Source organism: Parasteatoda tepidariorum, chromosome 6 (genome assembly GCF_043381705.1).
Source record: "Parasteatoda tepidariorum isolate YZ-2023 chromosome 6, CAS_Ptep_4.0, whole genome shotgun sequence".
Classification (NCBI taxonomy): Eukaryota; Metazoa; Arthropoda; class Arachnida; order Araneae; family Theridiidae; genus Parasteatoda; species Parasteatoda tepidariorum.
This window is the reverse complement of record NC_092209.1, coordinates 83,243,832-83,265,279: the sequence shown is the minus strand read 5'-3', so window position 1 is coordinate 83,265,279 and position 21,448 is coordinate 83,243,832. Positions and strand designations below refer to the sequence as shown.

Sequence of the window (21,448 nt, the reverse complement as noted above, 5' to 3'; positions counted from 1 at the left end):
GACTGATCGTTAAGACACGGTTCCCAGCAGATCACCGAAGTCAAGCATCACTGGCTGCTGTCAGTGTACGGGTGGGTGAACACTTGGATCAGTCTGCGTAGGGACCGAGGGTGTGTGATACTGGTCCTCGTTAAACTGTTCTACCGTAAAGTGCTCGACTTCGTGTTCAGGTCGTTGGGCTACCGAAGCGGGGGTGCCATCCCGTCTGCAGAGGATCAAAATTGTGATGGCATGTCTACGGATCATACTCAGGGATATTTCCCAGACCGTCGCCAATAGTCCATTGTGTAGCTTTGGTGTGGAGTAAATGATCTACAACAGCATGATGGTCACCATCATCAAACATTTTCGTGCTTGATATGCCAACAAACTTCCTCTATTCCGTGATGGAAAATGCAACTTTAATACTATTGGTGGTAAACCATCAAGAGAAGTTTGATTCTCATGAACCAATAATCCATGTTGTTGTTGCTCTTCATTTACGTCATATATATATATATATATATATTAACGTGTATATATATACACATTCATAGATAGATACTTATATAATAAATATATGTAAACATAAAAAGGTTTAATTTATCTATTTCTGTTATTTTCTTACCTAAATTTTCCTTGATCTATTATTCAAAATGTGACCCATTCTCTCATTTTATTATTCACATCTGGTGTTTGGTTCTATTTTTGATTCAAGTATGCATGAATTAACACTTTAAGTTTTTTCTTTTTTTTTAAGTGTGAGAACCATATTATTCCCTTAACCTATTGAATTGACTAATGTTTCCCTTTCTCTGTGAGATGTAACATATCATAGTGACAAATTTTTTTTCTTTCCTTAAGATAAAAGCTCAAGCACACTGATTTTAGCGTGCCATTTGAAGCTATTAAATCGATAAGTGAGATTGTCTTTGTTTTAATATGTAGTCTAGTTTGACCTATAATCTTTTTTTCATTGTTAAAACAGGGTTCATACTGTCCTTAAAAACTGCTTAATTTTTATTATGAAAAATAACAGCCATTATAAGTATTTAATTTTCGTACAAGGTTTTTAAAAGTCCTTAATTTTCAGTGTCACTCTAATTGATAGAAATTTTTTTTCAGTCATACAAGAATATTAAAAACAAAAAGTTGTTCTTTTATCACCAAGAATGAGACCCTGCATCAAGGGTATAGCATTTTAGAGAGAAAAGAAGGGATGAGTGCAAGGTATGGGGAAGAAATCATACTTTTCTTTCAATAATAAATTGTTTATTTTATTAAAAATTCTTTTTGTTTAGAATTGTACCCCACGAAGAAAGGGAATCATTTTAAAAGAAAAAAAATAGGGCGTGGACAAGAAAGATACTACACATGGAGGAGATCCTGCTTTTTTCGGGGTGGGGGGGATAATTCTAAGGTAATTCATTTCGACTGGTAGCACACATACTCATAGTAATGAAGTAAAGCCCTAAAAAAGAAGTAACCAAAAAATTTATCCATTACGGAAAATATTTCTGAAAACTGTGAAGTATTAAATGTGCATAATATTTCAATATGTAATTAATAACTGAAAATTTATAAAAAGCAGTATAATTTTTTAAAATTTCCTATTGGACTAAAACGTAAACAGTGTTGTAATAAACAGGGTTTGGAAAAAAAGAGAGATTTTTTTTTTTTAAAAACTCCCAGCCTACCTAAGTTTTTTTTTTTTTCAAAACACTTGGGTTTATCAGGTTTTTTGATTAAAAAAAAAAAACCATTTTTTTTTTAGATGCATGATTTGCTTCTAACATGACAGTTAACAGGGCTTACACGGGTTAGGGAGAAGAGGGAATGTTGCAATTTTTCCAAAAATCAGGAAAATTCCTATATCATACCTGGAAAATAGAGTTTCACTTTTTAATGAAACTTTTCTATTTTACAATTCTCATTCTATTATAGGTTTTTGCTCAAAAAATTTAATTTTTGATATTACAAATTTAAAAAAAATCAAAGTTTTCTGATGAAAAATTGCATGTATAGTTACTATGGTTAGTATTTATAACTTGTTTTGTTGCATTATAACAATTTTTTAGAGGTTTTACATTGTTACTCTATTATTTTTATTTCTTAAGGACAAACAGTTTGTTATATAAAAAATTAAATCTAACTCATTAAAATATCACAATTTTTTATTATAGTCTATTAAAATAAAATTTAAACTTATATTTTATTATTAATTATTTTGTTCGGTTATAACATTGCAACTAATATTCTGTTTTTTTTTTCTGTTTAATTTTTGGCTTTTGGTTACTTTAAAATTAGTTAATCTTCTTTGCCTGATTATTTAGTAATATTGTGCGAAGATAATTCCAAATAACAGTTTTGGATAGAAATGACTGGAAATAATTTTATATAAAGCTAATTATAAAAGTAAATATAACATATTTGTCTTTTAGTTATAATTTCAGAATGGTTAAATTACATTCCGTTTTTAATGTGTTTTTTTTTAATATAAAATTTTACATAATAAAGTGATATTAAGGATTACTTTATAATAAAAGAATACTACTTGTAGCTTTAAAATTTTAATTTGCGATAAAAAAATATCAAATCATTAAAATGGCAAAGAATAATATTAATAAAGGATGGCAAAGAAATATTACAAGTAATTTTTTTTAAATGATAAAAAGAAAATTATTGCTTAATTAAGGAGCCTTACCAATTGTCTTGCCATAGAGATGTGCTCTCAACTTTGAAAAATAGTTTTAGACCATTTTATTTATATGGAACGATATATGAAACAGCTTAGTTCGAAGATTAAAGCCTCTCGAGCATAATAGTATTTCTATCCTAAAGAAATTTTCATAAACTATTTGTTGCAATGAATTTAAAAAATATTAAATTAAGATTTATGAAAAAAGAAGTGGAACAATTTTAAGTGTTTGGATATGAGTAGGGCCTTTGTATTTACTTAGGATAGAACTTAATTTAACATGACATAGTTAAGGAAACTCTAATTCAACTTTTTTCTATTTATTATGTACCCTTATAAATGAAGCATTTTATTAATAGACGAAAAAAAATTGGTGGGGGGGGGTAACTAAATATTTAGCTGGTTAGAACTGAATATGTATATCAACTGAATATGTTATGCATGTCTAGCAGCGAAATATAAAACTTGTTCTAATAATTTTTTTCAATGCTTTCCCCATATCTCTTTTTTTATGTTTTTTTTTTTAATATATGAAAAAAATTGCAAAATAATTTACATAATTTCATTTCATAAAAACTGATACTTTTTTATAAATGAAGTAGTTCATGGGTGCAAGTCTTCCGTCCCCAGGACGGATTTCCGTCTTTCGAAAATGTCCGCGGACGGAAGTAAGAGGGAAACAAGACTGACTCGAAGACGGAAATCGAAATTTTTTTTTTTTCTGTCCTTAAAAATACTTTTTAGGCCTACGTTATTGGTCTACTTTCTTATGTCCTATTGTTATTTTATCAAAAGACAGATGAATAAATATTTTTTGTACAGTATTTAAACTTGATGTATTATGGTAAAGCTTTCTTAGATAGTTTGCATATGTCGAGGGGGTATTGTGTATGTTAGGTATTTCAGTCAAAAAATTTTCAGTCTTGGCCTTCTTTCCAACTTGCACCCATGAAGTAGTTTGATTTAATTTCTAATTTAAATCATTGTAATCAGTCTTTAAAAAAATGCAATATTACTGTCATGCTAAAAGTTAGACACTTATAATGAAAATTTTATTAATAACAGCAATAATTATATAATTTTATATAAATAAAAAATGTTCGTAGGGTTTAAGGACCCCCATTGTCCTTTAAAGAACAGTTATTTTCAATTTTGATTAAAGTGTATCAATTTTATTTTTATGTTAGTATGCTCTTAAAATTAGTTGAATAAATATCAATTTATGTTTTAAGTTAATTTTTCTTTAATTATTTGAAAATCTTGTTCTAAGCTCAATTATTTTACTTTTTAAGCAAAAACTACTGATCTTGTTCAATAAATTTTGAAAAACCCACCTTGGAAAGAAGTCAGTTTCTTTAAGTGGGTCCACTCGAACAAGCCCGATCTGGGTTCGCAAAATTCGCCCACTTTGGCAAAGCCTGTTGATAAATACTGGATATGGAAAGTCGTGAAAATCATAGAAAGTCATGAATTTCGGTATTGGACAAAATTTGTCATGATTTTAACTATTTTTGAAAAAAATCATGGAAAGTCATGGATTTAAGTCGCCGAAAAATCAAATTTTTGAAATAGAATCCCCCCCATTTCACGGTGTTCCGAATATCTGAATTTCTAACAAAATCCCCACTCACACTCATATTTTATTAAAATATAAAATGTTTTTATCGTGTTCTTTGAAAATTATGATGTTCTTTCAAAAACTTAAAGAAAAGACATCAATTCTAGAGCGAATTATCTTTTAAACTTTTGTGATTTTTGAATTTTTATTAGTATTTATTTATTTTTTATTTTATCAATTTAAAATTCTAGCTGAAGCAAGCCAGTCATTGACGAATTTTTTTATTTATTTCGAAATGAGAATAGAAAAATCAGGAGTATCTCTTTCCTTTCCGATGAACAAGAAAAGTATCTTCAGAGTATAATTCTGTAGGAAAAAGGAAAAAAATTATTTGCTTTTGTATTTTTTTCAGCTATTTTATTGCTTCAACTCTTTCTTTACTTTGTTTTTTAAATTTAAAATCTATAAACATGAAGATGCAGAGTATAATAGATTTGGCTATACCTATCATTTCAATTAAAATTATTATAATGCTTTCGTGAATTTATTGTTGTGTTTTTGTCGCAAAAAAAAAGTAACTTCGTTAGGTCATGAAAAATTCTTGGAATTAGTCATGAAAAGTCATGGATTTGAAAATCTGTATAATTGCTGTATAAAATCTAAAATATAGCAGATATCCTGTAAATATAATTGTATCATTACTTGCATTATAATTGTTTAGTTATTTATTTTTTAAAAAAAAAAAGTTAAATAATTGGCTCTGTCACTAGGGGTATAAGTAAACTTAAGGATAAACAATTATTATTCTACGTTTAGGGTCCTTAATTTTTTAAAGAAATCTTTAATTTTTTTTCAAAAAAAAAAGTCCTCAAAAGCTCTTAATTTTGCCTTTGTTAAAAAAGTGGGAACCCTTTAACACCATCACAAAATGTCATAGACATCTTACAATTGAATGTTGCTGTATAAAATAATGATGAATTAAGTTGATAATCTTCCCACAGGTTGCAAAATTTATTTGCTGGTATAGGAGAAAACTCTTCTGTGTTATGATGTCTATTACAATTGGGTTCGAGTAACTAGACAAACTGAGATGGCATTCACATGGTGTTTAAAGATTTAAGTAAAGTATGCATTTCTTTTCTTCATGTTCACTGATTAACTAATTTTTTGCTCACTTTTCATGTACAGTACAGAACCCGTTATCCGGAAATCAGTAAACCGGAAAACCAAAAAACCGGAACGAAATTCGATAAATTTTCCGGCCATTTTTTTAAAAAAAAATCTTTTTTTCCTCATAAGATTTTAGGATTTTTCTTTCTCTTTTGAAAGATGTTTACCTTACCATCATTTTGGAAGTAATCATTAGTGTATTACTTCGTTTTTTCAAGATTATTTCCAAATATTTTTTTTTTAGTTGGGTTTAACAATAAAAAAACGGCTTTTTGTAGCCATTCAGAAAACCGGATAATCGATTCCCTACTGTATAAAATATCATAGCTGTTCCTTACTTTGTTTTAAACGTATAATATAAAACTATGAAATAGTCTTATTTTCATTTGTAAGAGACGAATGTAAAATGCACTCTCAGGTAAAATGCACTATCAGGTTTTTATCTGGGTATTGATGTACAGTGGTCCCCTCCCCCCCCAAAAAAAGGGCTTACCCTAAAACAAATTTGATCTAATGATCAGATTTTCATGTTTTGGGATTCGACCTGAATTGTTTAAGGGTTTGTTCTCAAATATGCTAATTAATTAGTGCAGACGATATTTTCTGTTATGTAATCAGACAAAAAAACGTACTTTCTCTGATATGTGCCTTTTTTTTAACAGATTCGAATATCTGACCCATGAAATGTTGGAGGCAGCCACAATAGTTTGGTCAGCACAACGATCCAAATTTTGAACCTCTTTATGTTAATGCCATATTTCGAGAACTTTTCAAGCAAATCAAAAAAAATTTGCGCACAATTATACAATTTGTGTGTTATAAGATAATTGCATGCACAAAATAAATATTAGTAAATATTTATTAATGTTTAATATTTTATTTAATAATAGTCGAAGAACTTTGAATTGTAATGTTTACATTTTTTTTATGTCATTTTAGAGTATCTAATTTTACATAGTAAAATGCAATATTTGTGCGAAATCGGTTGAATAGAGAAATTGAATTTCAGAAAAGTCATATATTTAAAATCTTTGGATTGCTGCCCTGACCAAACTATGGGGTCCATATTTCCCAGATTACAGTTACTCCATATATTTTAGTGATCAGAAATCCGAATCTATCGAAAAAAGGTATGTTTATTTAGAGAAATTTAGTTTTTGTATCTGATTTCGTTTCTTAAAATATTGTCTGCTCTCATTAGATCAAAATTTATTCTCAGGGTGGTCTTTTTTTGTGTGCATTGCACATTTATTGAATTAAAATTTTTATCTACCTATCACCAATTGCAATTTTTATTACTAAAAGGCTTTAAATTTCTTTTGCTTCTAGTTAAAGTCATGGTTAACTGACCTGAATGTGAGTACTGAGAAACTCCAGAAACTGCTATGTCTTTTGCTAGGTTTGAAGTATTGCTTGAGTCAAAGGTTGTGTAACTGGTTTACCTGCATTGAATAGGAACAGTATTAGATTCAAATGTATGATTTTTATTTAATGTGTTTAAAAATTTCGATCAAATATTGCAGGGCTAGGCTGAGTCACTTTTCTCACTTAATATCACTATCTTAAAAATTGTAATTTTTATTCAATATTTTTAAGACTTATCTCACTTTTTTTAAATTTAATTTCACAACTCCCCCCCATTTCAATCAAAAGAAATCAATCACATTTCCCTAATTCTGTGATATTACAATCCTCTTGCTCTAGTAAAGAAGGACTATAGGTGGGGCATAGAAGAGTATTGAATATGTCAAGAAAAATAGACAATTTCCACTTTCAAATGAATTCCTCTTAAAATGCAAGAGAGCCATTCACTATATAGAGGAATGATTTTAGTCATCATCTATCATAAGTTTCATTTTTCTATCTACTGTGAAGTATGCAGTACATGAAATTTTTTGTATTTCTCCTTGAATTGAATTTTCTTTTCCTGTAGGGTTCATACTTACCTTAAATGTGGTTAATAGAGTATAATTTTGCATCATAGAAATTAAGCACTCGCAAAAGTTCTTATTTTACATTAAAAGTGCTTAAAAGTTTTTCTTCAAAAGATAAAACGTAAATGAAATGTTAACTTTTATTACCCATTGGCAAAATGGGTGTTGTTTTGGGTTTGATGTCGTGCACACCTTATTTGGACGTCATCACACTCTTCAGCTGTGCTCTAGAATAATAGTTAACAGTGTGCATGTGTCCTTATTGCATGCATTGCTACTGTTTGATAACTTTTTAGAATTATTTTTTTCACTTATTATTTAATTTTGTTATACATTAAGTTGGTGAGTTTATTTTTGTGATATGGGACCAGAGAGATTCCATAAATACTTCTTTAGTTGTGAATAAAAGAGAATTTTATCATTTGAATGATATTTTTCTTTATATTGTTTTAATTAAGAATCAGAAATTCTTACCTACAGTTCAAACTGGATCGTTTTAAATACTAATTTAGGCGAATATCGAAATGAGGAGGGTAAAAAAAAATTAGACAACAACAATTTTGCCAACGGTTAACCTGTGCTTATTATTATTTTTTTCCCGTTTCAAATATTCAGATTTTTTTTTTTTAGTAAGATGTTATTATGTCATGTGAATTTGAGTAATCTCTTTTTGACTTGTAATTTTACTCCGTTTGATGTTTTTTTTATATCAGTTGTTATTAAGAATTTTTTCTGTCTTTTCTATGTGTTTTTTTAAATTGTGCTGTTTTTTATACAATATTATGACACACTAATTTTAAATAGAAGAATTTCAAATTGATTCACCATAAATTTACTTGGTTTTATAATTGTTTTATCTGTCAAATGATTGACAAAGTTTCTCCCAGTTTTTTTCTCCCATGGTTTTTTCAAATCTCCATGTTTTAATTAATATGATGTTTATTATGTGACATGTATTACAGTAACAGCTATTTGTTAATGATTTATACGAAAATCATTCTTGGACGTATTTGATTTCATTGGGATTTCTTATATCCAGTCGTACTCTGGCGAATTTTTATAATTTTTTCAGCCCTTTCCTCGTGGTTTTTAAGTACAATGTTATTACTACTTGCCTTTTTCACCTTAAAGTTAACTTTTTTTAAACACTTTATTCAAGGCGATTATGTTGTAAATTAATGTTGTTTTCTGACAGTTTTTGCATTAATTTCATTTCATATTTATACGGTGTTATATTTTTGATTAATGCGATGTTGTAACGACAATGTGTTCATGATTTATTCAAAAATCACTTTTGGCGGTTCTATCATGATTCCACTTTTTTTCCATGAGAGTTTTTTCAGCCATATTTATTTTTTTAATAATATTTTTTAAACAATGTTATTAGATATGCATATTTCGAATTTAACCCCTTTAGGACAATGACCACATATGTCCAGTTTCTCACATGTTTCCAATTTTGATACTTTAAATATGATATTATTTTTATTTCATTAATCACTTTGTGCCACATTCGTTTTGCACCATTTCTATTGTAAAAGTACTTTTTTGTTGTTGCAATAATAGTTATTTAACATTTTTTTTTCAGTTCTTCACATTGTATTTAAAAATACATAGTTTTTTGACTCCTGAAGAGAAAACATCTCAATAAATGTGTTTTGACTTTAGATGATAGCAACAATATTTTTGTTGTATACTTTCACTGCTTCTTTAATATAATGCTTTAAGCTATTGCAGCTAAAGTCAAACATGCAACTTTTTTTTTTAGTTGGGATGTTAATATTCAGGCGGGATGTTGCCTGAATATTAACAATGTTTTTAATTAAGTCACTATTTGTCACTTTTTAAAAAATTTTAGTCACTTTTTTCACTACTTTTTCTACTATGACTCGCACTGAGCCCTGAATATTGTTATTTATTTATTTAAGTGGAACTATTTATTGAGAATAACATTAGTTATGAAAGAATTATTCTATTAAATGGTGATGAATTTTAAAAAAAAACTTTTTTTTTTCAATTTAAGTTGACTTTTTTCCTTTTTTTTAATGTTGAATTATTAAATATTTTAATCTTCAAATTTTTTTTCTTCAGAAATACAAAAAGAGACTTTTACCATACCTGCCAAGTTTCCTGTTTTTTAATGAAGACTCCTGTATTTCACAATTATCCCCTGTTTACCCGTATATTCTCAAATTTCTCCGTATTTGTTGCAGAAATTTGGCGATGAAATATCCTTTGATGGCACAAATACTTCTTATTCCTTTATAGATGGTGCTATTGCCAGTACTGCAGTATGTTGGGTGTTAGTAGTTTAAGTAATTATAAATAATGGTTTAAAAAATCTTCTTTAGATTAAGATTTATATACCTATTTTTTACTTCACTAAATATAAGTGCATAAATTATTTCCGATTTTGACTTACATGATTATGCATGGTGTATCAAAAATGTACTCTTAGCCTAAAAAATGTTGCTAGTAAAATGTCTGTTATTTTGTTTCTCCAATGTTGGCAGGTATGCTTTACTATCATAGAAAGAAAATGTTTTTAAGGCAAATGTTGTCATCAATCTAAGAGATTATAAAAAAAACACATAGTGTGTGTCATCTGTGTTTATTTATCATATATCTTTGCTCTGCTTTTTAAAAGTTGTAATTTTTTTTTATTTTATAAATGTGTTTTAATACATTTGTAAAAAATTTTTAATATTTTATTACTCAGGAAAGTTTATTTATTTATGATTCTACTTTTTTAAGTTCATGCTTCCACTTTCTTTTATGGATGATACATGATCTTACTTTTTTTTTTTTACTTAAATGATTTAATTTTATCATTGTTTTTTATAAATATCAAATGATTAAAATCATGATTTAGGGTGCTGATTTTAAACAATTGATCCACATTGGTAGAAATTAACATGGTAATAACTATTGTAAATTTATTTTTAGTTGGTTTAATCATACCAAATAATTGCATATAAGTATTGTTTTATTTAATTTATTGAAGAAGTGATAAATATCATCATCTTAGTGGGTCAGACAGCCCAATGTGGGCCAATGCCTTCCTCTGAAGATTTCTCCATAACGACTTCCAATTCATGTTTGTTTCCAATTCTTTTCATTAATTGCCAGAAAATCAGACTGCACCGAATCAGCCCATTTCAACCACTGACTGTCTTTCCCACTTTCTTGTTCCTATGAGTCTATAAAGCAATATCTTTTTCCTGTATTGTCATCACACATTAGAATCACATGAGACATCCAATTCATTCTATTTATTTTTTGTCTATTTAATAATATCAGGTTGCTTATAAATCTTGTACAGTTTAAAATTAAATCTTCTCCTCTAATTATTGTTTTCATTTACACCTCCAATTATACTCCACAAAATCTTTCTCTCAAATAGTGTGATACAATTTTCCTCCTGTTTAGTCATTGTCCAAGCTTCAGAAGCATATGTCAAAACAATAGTTTCATAAATTAAGAGCTTTGTTTTTCTAGAAAGAAATCTCAAAAAAATAAATATATAGGGGTGAGTCGGGTAGCCCCGCCCACTTAAGGAGTATTGCTTATATTTCCGTTTAATACTGAGTAATAATCAATATTTTTGTATGTTTCTATTGTTTTATCATCTAATTAAATAATGCAAAAAGAATAAACCAAAAAAAAATAGTTTAACTTAAAAATATAGTAAAAATAGAAATTTAAAAAAATATGTTTTTCATCTCTTTTCAAAATATGTCGGGTAGCCCCGCCCACTTACAAAAATTATGTTTTTTGACTGTCTTTTCAGGTGTAAATGAAAATGACCAATGTATTGACTATAGATAAACCTCATTTATCATTTTTATTACAAAATTATTTTATTTATTACATATTTATATACTTTTAGTGAATTCTATTATTTAGTAACAATAATTTAATAACAACAATATTTGTTGTTAAAAATGCATATAACATTCAAATTTGAAGCAATAAAATAATAATCTTTGCAACCGTAAATTTATTGACGAAATAAAATTGGGTGGTGATAACCGACATCCAATTTTTTTGTAAATTTGTAATTACTCGAACAATTTTTCACATATAAACTTCTTTCTTTGTGCAAATTAAACTTAAGACTACATACTTTAATGCTGTATGTATAGAAAAAATTATTTTTTTAGTATTAAAATGAAGTTTAATCTAAACATTCAACCAATTTTTCTTAATTTCATGACTACTGTATTCAAAACTATTGTTTACCATGTTACCAGCTGCATAAATACTTGAAACTTTGAAAATAATCTTTTTTTAATGTAACAATTAATGTCCGATGGCCCATTGAATTGAAAAAATATTCTATACGTATGAAATTGGCAGTGGGCCGGGGTACCCGACACTCCCCTACTTGTAGTAATATAGATCAGAGTTTTTCAAACTTTTTGAGTCACAGAGCAGCTTTGTTATTATAAATTTTATTCTCACAGCTATTTACTGTTTTTAATAAATTAAACAGCAAAATAGCATTACATTAGTAATGTAATGTCGGTAAATAAGATTTTATAGTTTTATATTTATCATATGCAAACCAATAGATCCCAATTTATTTATTGTTCTCGACTGTTTATGATTTCTTTTTTTTCCTTTACTTTCATTCCTTCTAAAAAAAACAAATGTGTATGATGAGCAAAATGTCATACTTTACTGAGCTTATTTTAAGTTAACATTTCTTAAAGCGACATTTTTTTCCGAATACTTTTCCTAGTAAACATATTCTTCAGTGTAAACAATGTCTGGTGAACTAGCTTCAAACTTTACTGAATGTAATATAAGTTAAAATTTATTTTCAATATTTCTTATTTACTTCTTTTTTCTTTGAACATATTCTTAAATTTAAACAATGTCTGGTGAATTAAGCTTCATACTTTACTAAATATATTTCAAGTTAAAAAAAATGTACAAATTGTTCTTTTTTTTTCTTTCACTGAAAATATTCTTTGTAAACTAAGTCTGGTGATCGGGAGAACAGGGAAAACCTGGAATTGTCAGGTAATTTTATTTTAACTCCAAAAATCGGGTAAGGTTGCAATTTTTTGCAAACATCTGGAAAATTCCTAAATTATGCCTGGAAAATAACTAGTCTTTGAATTGTCTATAACAGTAATCAGTTATTAAAATTGGAGATAAATAATTATTACAATTATTTGTTGTAAAAATTTCACAGTTTAGTAAAACTGAAATGCTCCCATCATCATTTAATGATATTTTTTTACACAAAAAATCTAATANTTTTTTCTTTTTAAGAAAAATTCTTTCGTATAGTCGTTTTTATTATAACGCGGCAATTTTCAAGAGCATTTCTGTTACACTTAATTCTTTTTTCTTTACTCTTTCTGGTAATTTTGAGGCTTTAGGAAAGTTAAAAAATCCGTTAAATAAGAATAATAAATTAAAAAATGAAAACAAAAATTCTAATTTAAAGCAATTACTTAAAAATCAAAACATATTGAGAAATTTGCGGAAAAAAAGAGGACATTTTCGCCCCAATTTGCGCCGCAACAGACCTGCAGCCCTAATCTTGAGAGAAAATGAGAAATGTTATCTTCGTTAAATCGGATGACCAATTTTGCAATATCGGTATTTTTAATTCATTGTTTCTATAGAGATTCATTTAGGGATTCTTAAAATATTCGTTGCATTGAAATTTTTGCTATTTTGGAATTTGACTATATATTTTCTTTGATGTAAATAATGTCTGGTGAGCTAAGCTTTATACTTATCTGAATTTAAATTTATTCTCCATTTTTTTGTATTGAGTATATTCTTCAATCATTAACAAAATAACTAATGAAGAGTTGAATATAGTTAGTTACTATTTAAATAAAAATTAGTGTGTTTATTTTATTAGTGAGTTGGCTGCCAAAGTAAGGATTGAATTACTTGGAACTTACACTGAAGACAATGCTTCTCAAGTTGGAGATGATACTCATAAGTAAGCTATGTACATTCTTAAGTTTTTAGTGCATCACATAATTATAACACTATTTGAATTGAATGTGAATTAGTTCCCTGTGGCAGAATTTTTTTAAGCTATCTGTAACAAAACTTTCTAGCACTGATATCTATCTGCAAGACACTTTTAATAATAACAAGCATATATGCTACTAATTTAAGTAACAAAAACGTTGTGTTTACAAAAAAAAACTATAATATCTGAGGTCTGTCTAGGTTTTTCGGAGAGGTACCTATTTTGCAAAAATTTAGACATATTTTGTGAAAAATTATATTGAAAAATCAACACAAAAATGTAGTAAAAATATGAATTTATCGTTTTTTAAGGTATAAAAAAATAAAATTTTAAGAAAAAGTATTTTGTGAAACTATCGTTTTTCGTAAAGTTGAATTTATGAAGAACCGCTAAACGGTAGTAAATTAGGCCTGGGCAGACCCCTGAATATGTACTTTTTTAATTGAACATGTAATAATTTTTTATTCTAATATTATGAGTGATATTCTTGCATTTTGTTGGTGGGGAACGCACAAATTATTTCCTTCTTCACATTTTGTAAATAATCATGGCATTAAAAATAATGAAATCCGTAGTGGTCATTGCAATAAAAAAGTTCAATGATGAAATCACACGAATCAGACTCCTCAAATGCATGTTTCGTTTCCAGATTGAGTTGTTGTATTAAAAAATATCAGATTTGAAAACTATGGAGAAATCAAAAGCAATAACTGCTAAAAATTTGATAGAATCAGTGCCTTCCTTGAAAAGTAAATACTCAAATGCACGATTCTAATATTTTTATTGTTTGAAAGATATCGGGATATTTAAAAACCATGTGAAAATCAATATCGATGACTGCCAAAAATACAATCAAAACATTATTTCGATTTACAATACAATCAGCCTAAATTGAATGCGTCAAAAATTACTTATCTAAATGCGTGATTCAAATATTATGTGTACGTTTCTGTAGAAAATAAAAGTAAATTTACTCTTAAAAAGAAAGATTTTTCTTTTTAGGAGTAAATTTTTTATTCTTAAAAAGAAAAATCTTTCTGCAAGAAGTCTGTAACATTCTGCGACAATGTCGCTGCGATTCTGCCACGAGATTTATACTAGGTTCTTAGAAATCATTATTGTTGGAAAGAAGTGACTTGTTTTTCCACTAGTCAGCATAAAAAAAATAATAAACGGGTTGGTTGTCAGCAAAGAAAAATTTATGGTTTAGAATAAGATTTTAATTAAAGGTTTAATTTTTCTTAATTCTTTCCAGGAGATTTTTCTGTTGTGGTTGTAGTGCCTTTTGATTCTTAGTTTTATTTTTTTATTTTTGGAGCTTATAAATTTAAATTATAAAATATAATATTTTACTAGACACAATTAAACAGCAACTTACAAATATAATTCAGTCACTATAATCACAAAAAAATTTATTTGGCTATCTAGACATTTTCTTTATTTTACAGACAGCACCTTTGCTTAGTTTTTTTATTCTGCTGTAGAATTGCAGAGACAGTGAAAAGAAAAAAGGGCTCAAGGAATAATACAGTACCTGGCTGTATTATTGGACGCACTATAAGATTCTGTCGTATCTTTTCTTTCGTTTCGGACTCATTTTGTCCTGTGACTCTCTTTTCTTCTTTATGCGTTGTACGCTAGAAACCTTTTTGTAATATTTTGGTGTTGGAAAATATTTTAGCATTCATGAGGGCTACTTAACTTTTTTTCGTAGTGAAATTTTGCCTTTTTTTTCGAATTATGAAAATGTTCCATTTGATTATTGAAACCCTGCACGTAAAATAAACAAATAACTGAGTAGTACAAACAGGGTATCTGCGCACCTGGAAAGTCAGGAAAAATCATGGAAAGTCATGAATTTCAGTATTGAACCAAATTTGTCATGAAATGTCATGATTTTAACTATTTTTTAAAAAAAGTCATGAAAATTCATGGATTTAGGCCGCCGAAAAATCTAATTTTTAAAAAGGAAGTTACTCCCCCCAATTTAATGGTGTTTCAAATATCTGAATTTGTAACAAAATTCCCACTCACAGTCATATTTGATTAAAATATAAAATGTTTTTATCGTGTTCTTTAAAAATTATGGTGTTCTTTCAAGAAATGAAAGAAAACACATTTCTAGAGCGAATTATCTTTTAAACTTCTGTGATTTCAGAATTTTTGTTATTATTTTTTATTTTTATTTTTTTTAATTCTAGCTGAAGCAAGCCAGTCATTGGCGAATTTTTTTTATTCCGAAATGAGAACAGAAAAGACAGGAGTATTTCTCTCCTTTCTGATGAACAAGAAAAGTATCATTAGAATGTAATTCTGCAGGAAAAAAAAATTTTTTTTCATTTTTTTTTTCAGCTATTTTATTTCTTCAACTCTTTCTTTACTCTGTTTTTTAAATTTAAAATCTATACATATGAAGATGCAGAGCATAACAGTTTTGGTTTTACCTATCATTTCAATGAATGTTATTATATGTAGAAAATAGTAACTTCGTTACGTCATGAAAAATTCTTGGAATTAATCATGGAAAGTCATGAATTAGAAAATCTAAAATGTAGCAGATACCCTGTATAAAACTGGAAAACCTGTGACTGAAACCTTTTTTGCACTTGCTTACATTGGTGAATTGATTTTTTAACATTGTAATGCAATATGTTAAAAACAAATATAAATAGGAAGTATATAAAAAATCTGAATAAAAACTCATTACATGTCTGTTTGAATATAAAATTATCGCATATAAACTCGTGTAAAACATGTAATTATTAAAAAAATACAGTGCGTCTAATAATTTGGCTAGGTTTGGTAGGGGACAAAATATTTGAGCTTCAATTATTGAGTATTTGATAAAGTTAACTGTTGTAATTACAGGAATCTCACAATTTTCGCTCCTCTGTAGTGGAATATGAGATGTGGGTTGCAAATAAAACGAAGAAAAAAAATTTTTGAAGTGAAAATAGTGCTGTCCTTTTCTTTTAATAGCAACCGTATATGAGATTCATGATGTCATCAACTTGTTCAATTTAAAAATGGCATTTTTATTGTAGTGCTGTGTTGCACAACTTGTGACTTACAAATGGTCAATGTGAAAAAGTACTTAATTTCAATACATATAATAAAAAGCGTTTTCTCATATTGTACTTAGATCATTTTGTTGACTTACAATTTTTGAATTCTACCAACAGCAGTTTTAATATTTTTTGCTGCATTTTCTGACTACATCTCAACTTCCCTCAATCCTTTTCGAATCTTTGTTTACTCGCGATACTAGGATACTTTCTTCATTTTTAATTATTTATAGAATTTTAATTTTTAGTTCAAGTTATTTGTTTCTTTCATCATGTTTGTTATTATTATTTGTTGTTATTTGTTTTATTATCAATAAGGAAAAATAACAGTCTTGATCTGAAGAGTCGCGTTGATTCTGGTGCAGATCGACCAAGACTTGTTCGAAAGAGAAATAGATTTTATGAATATAACTGTCAATCCATCAATGATAGGCGTCAGGTATCTAGAAATCTTGATTTCCAAAAAAGCAAAACAAATAACACGAATGACACACAGGCAACTTACTCTTTGTCACTCTATAGGGCCAACATGGAAAATATAGGGAATTAAAAAAGCAACTAAAATAACAGTGAAAATGCAGGGAATTTTTAGTTCTTCCATACAAACTGATAAAATACAACAGGGGATATATACAAATAGAAAATTTTGTTTCTTATTTTTGTCTTTTAAAGGATGATGACCACTCAAAGCGTAATCTATGGGATATTTAAGAATGTTTCAGCTATACTACGCTATTTCATTTGCAATCGCATTGTTTAAGTATGTTCAGCTCTTCCCTTTTTTTTTCTCATAAGTTTTTCCAGCAATTAAAACTAGAATAGTTAACCCTATATAGCTCACACAGAAGCACAACAATTGTGTTTCCTCTTAATATATTTTGTACAGGAAAAACACAGGGAATTTTTTTTCCAGATTTGAGTGACAAGCCTGGGTACTGTAAAACCCTTTTATTGTGGTTGCACATTAATTATGGCTCGTAGCGTTTAATTTTTGATTTTGAAACATTTGGTTTATGAAGTGCTAATTTAGTTAGAATGTTGTTAGCTCTTGTTAATTATCAGGTGAATCAATTGAACATATCTGAACAGATTACCAGGTGACATTGTAGAATGCTATTCATATTTTTTTTTAACGGCAGGCACTTTTCTTTGCCTAGGAAGATGCCGGAGGTGTTACTCATTTAACGTTACCCAGTGGGCACCTGTGAACCTAAGTCATGGAGGCGAGTAACATTACCCACGCCACACTGCCACATACCCGTTTATAGGGTGGACCACATTCACACATCACACAATAGAGAACACCCACAAAGAGAAACATCCATGCCCTGAGCGGGATTCGAACCCGCTACCATTGGCTTCACAGTCAGGCACGCTGACCGCTCGGCCACCTGGCCGGCATGCTATTCATGTGACCATTGGTACCACTCTTCAGGACTGAAGTGAGTCTTGAGAAAAAGTCAGTGATCTAAATTTTGTCCTCCAATTAATATCTATTTTCAATTTATCTTTCAATTAATTTTTCCAAAAATGTTTTTTTTTTTATCTTAAAAAAATTATAAAAATAATATTTGTAAGAAGTAAATAAAGAAATTATTACTTTTTCATAATTATTGCTGTATCCTTTTGTTGATGTTTTAAAGGGATGAGGAAAGTTAAATTCAGATTGTTTTTACGAAACGAAATTCAGATTGTTTAACGAAATTTATGGAATTAAGGTAAAAAGATTAATGATGATGAAGTGAAAAATAAGTAGGGATCAAAAAAAGTTAGTGATGTATTTATTCCGCAATTATTGTAAAATGATTTACTAAGTTGGTTGTTAAATTTGTTTCGTTTGCTGTAAAAATAGGCAAAAAAAAAAAAAAAAATGAAGAAAAATGAAAAAAAAATTTTTAAGAAAAAATAAAAAAGTCTTTGAAATAATATGTGAGCCATTTTCATGGATAAGTACATTTTTCTGTCAGTGAGCTATTTATTTCTGCAAATTCTTCTAAATAACGCTAGACTGTGTTGATTAGTTAAAAAAGTTAAATGTTGAAAATTTTTTAGAGTGACTCCCTTGTTAATACAAAGCGTCATGTTTGGATGCTCATGCGTAAACATTTTTTGTAAGATTTCAACTAGAATAACTCAAAAATAAATGTCCTTGGACTACCATTGCATAAATTGTGTCTCAATGGTGCAATTGTCGTGTTAGAAATTTATGCGTAGCAGATGATTTGTGTAATGGCACAAGGCTAGTTGCAAACAAAAATGACTGAAACAGTTCTATTTTGTACCATCATAGACCTGGGAATATTGCACGTACCACAAGGATAACATTAAACACTAATTATATCTTATGACAAATTTTAATTTCTGAGTTTGAAAAGTAATTAATTCCTTTTATTATTAGCTTTGTTAAATTATTCGCAATTCTTATTTCATCAGAAATGTTTGTACAATACATTAAAAGCGTTTGTTTGAATTTATAGGTGTATTGTGACCTCCCTTGGTGATCCCAATACATTTTAATGGACCACCTACTGGCCCTAGAACCTGTACGTTTCCTGGAAGGAGAATTAATTCATAATTTCCTCACCATATTTGTATCATTCTACTTGACTTTTGATGCTGTCACCAAAGATTTTGTGAACTCTTTAGGTAAGCATTTTCATTGAAAATCCTAAATTGGTTTAAAGAGGTTCAAATTTATTAAGATGACCAAAAGCGATAGTTCTGTCATCTTAATACAATTACAAAAATAATACTTAACTCCGAATCAGAACTTCCATCATAGCTCTCTATCTCACTCTATTTGTGGCCAGATATTTTGCCTCTATATTGTTTTCAACTCACTTATATCGTCCTACACCAAGTATTTTTAGGTCTTCCTCTTTTTCTATTGCCCTGAAGGTTCCAATTAAGAACTTGTTTATCTAGAACACTACCAATCCATTTCCATGCGTGTGATTCTTCCTCTAATTCACAGACTTCCGCAAATCAATCATTTATATCCAGACGAAATTTACTCTGAGTTCCACTAATGTAAATCCACAAAAAATCTCGTTTATCTAATCTAATCAACTCTAATCTAAATCAACAAAAGTCTCGTTAACGAGTCACATTTATTCCGCTCTTACCAGCACCCTTTGTTTTTCTTCTTAAGTTCTCATTCACGTGCGATAACTACTGTTTTTTACGCAGATTTGTTAAAGGAAAACACAACTTTGGATAAACTTCAAAAACAAGAGACTGGAAAAAAAAATCATGATAATTTTGGTCAAAATTAAGAAGCTAACACAAATATGTAAAATTGGTAATCTGAAAAGTAATTCCGAAATGATAAATATTTAAAAGATTGTTTCGCCAGAAGGAAATGTTTTTTTTCTTCTCATTTTTTTTAAAACTTGTATTTAAATGAGTAGCAAGTTTGTTGCAAATTTCGATTTGTAACCGAAGAACTATTTAATCATTGTGGTATAATTTCTCCCTTTTATATTTGGCTACAATTCGAACAAATTAATGCTTAATATCTGTTTACGACGTGGTTCGTTTCAGTTCGATTTCTGCATTTCAATAATCACTTTTCAATGCGCTCTATTGCATCGTAAATTATAGTTAATCTGGCAGTTAATGCTATTGGTTTTCTCATAGTTTTTAAAATTCCGATATTATAACGAGATGCAAAATTTTAATTGCACTTTTGTGTAATTACTTAATACAAGATGATTTGTGGTAAATCCATGCAACATTTCGATCTCTTTTTTTCTTCTTCATTTCCACATGTTTTTTAAAAATCCCGTTATTTGTTACGGAAAATTCAAATTGTGCAACTGATTGTTCACTATTTGATGCAATAACTCTGCAGTTTTTTAATCAATTTTTGGGCAGTTATCAATACTAGTTTTCGTATCTTTTTTAAAATATCGCTGTTTTTAATACGATATTTTTCACACCACATGAATCTAAAAACATACATTTAATTAACCCTTTTTTAACACATCCGATTCATGAAAAAAGAAAAATGTGTCTCAAGAAAAAAAATTCTGATAATTTCTCCAAGGGTTAGTCAATATTCTATCTTTAATAGTAATCTGTTTGCTGCAGTGCAAAATTTAAAAATTTGTTCACTGGCCACTGGGCAGCTGCATAATTTTTTAACTACGGTCACTTTTGACCCAAGTCAAAACTTTTTATGATTTTCTATCGGTGGACCAACAAAATCTTGATGGTAACCATCAATAAAATAATTTTTAATGCAGTCGTATTGTTTGAAATTTATTGTTATGAAATTTATTGTTATGATTTTATTGTTATGATTTTATTATTTATTTATTGTTATGAAATTTATGATTATAATTATTCAGTCAAAACGCGCAAAATTGGCGGGACTATCACAATTATTTCTTGTTAACTGAATTTAATTTTATCTGATACATCATGAAAAAAAATTTTTTGTTCATTAATACATGTTATGTGCTGCATTTATGTATGCAAACAATTCTATAATCAATGCACAGCGCATATATAAATTAGTTAACAATCAATGCATTTTTTTTTCGTTACTTAATCGCCTTTATTACAACTTATCCTAACTTTTAATTTCAAATGCTATAACTTTATTGCTTAACTTTTATTACATGTTGTTGATAACAATTCTTATTTATGGAACATAAATTGTCGCGAGTGTTTGTCTTACTCTGCTGATATCAGCGATTGCAATTCAATATATTTTAGCTTTTTATATTGTCATAAAGCAGTGCTTATATATTTGAAACCTACAACTAGTTTTTCTTGATAGAAACTTACACACTAAAGTTTATTCAGCCTTGAAGTATGTGCCCATTTATAAAGTCATTATTTTTCTAAACATATTATACATGCATATTAGAAAAACAAGATGTATTGTAAATATTTTTTCCACAAAAAATTTTTGTGTACCTGTAAATAATACACCAATTTAATAATTTTAAATAAATAGAAGCTTTACTTTTTAATAAAACTGATCAATGAACCTAGTTTTCCTGCAAAAAATAAAGCAATTTATTTTAC

The 21,448-nt window shown here is 28.3% G+C and overlaps 1 protein-coding gene across 14 annotated transcripts in view; it reads left to right on the top strand.

Annotated features, from left to right (window-relative positions):
* Positions 1-5,121: 5,121 nt before the first annotated feature.
* Positions 5,122-21,448, top strand: part of LOC107449699 (eukaryotic translation initiation factor 3 subunit M) — a 27,168-nt gene continuing 10,841 nt past the window's right edge. For 2 of the 14 annotated variants that reach the window (XM_071182802.1, XM_071182801.1), the window contains exons 1-5: positions 5,155-5,360; positions 6,735-6,829; positions 13,227-13,310; positions 17,569-17,853; positions 18,889-19,057. In XM_071182802.1, coding sequence (XP_071038903.1) covers positions 5,337-5,360; positions 6,735-6,829; positions 13,227-13,310; positions 17,569-17,596 — 231 coding nt within the window. In that variant the 5' untranslated portion in view covers positions 5,155-5,336 and the 3' untranslated portion in view covers positions 17,597-17,853; positions 18,889-19,057. Of the gene's footprint in view, positions 5,361-6,734; positions 6,881-9,430; positions 9,655-13,226; positions 13,311-17,568; positions 17,871-18,888; positions 19,058-21,448 lie in introns of all 14 variants that reach the window. The other 12 variants (XM_071182800.1, XM_071182799.1, XR_011637086.1 and 9 more) reach the window with 11 other exon arrangements.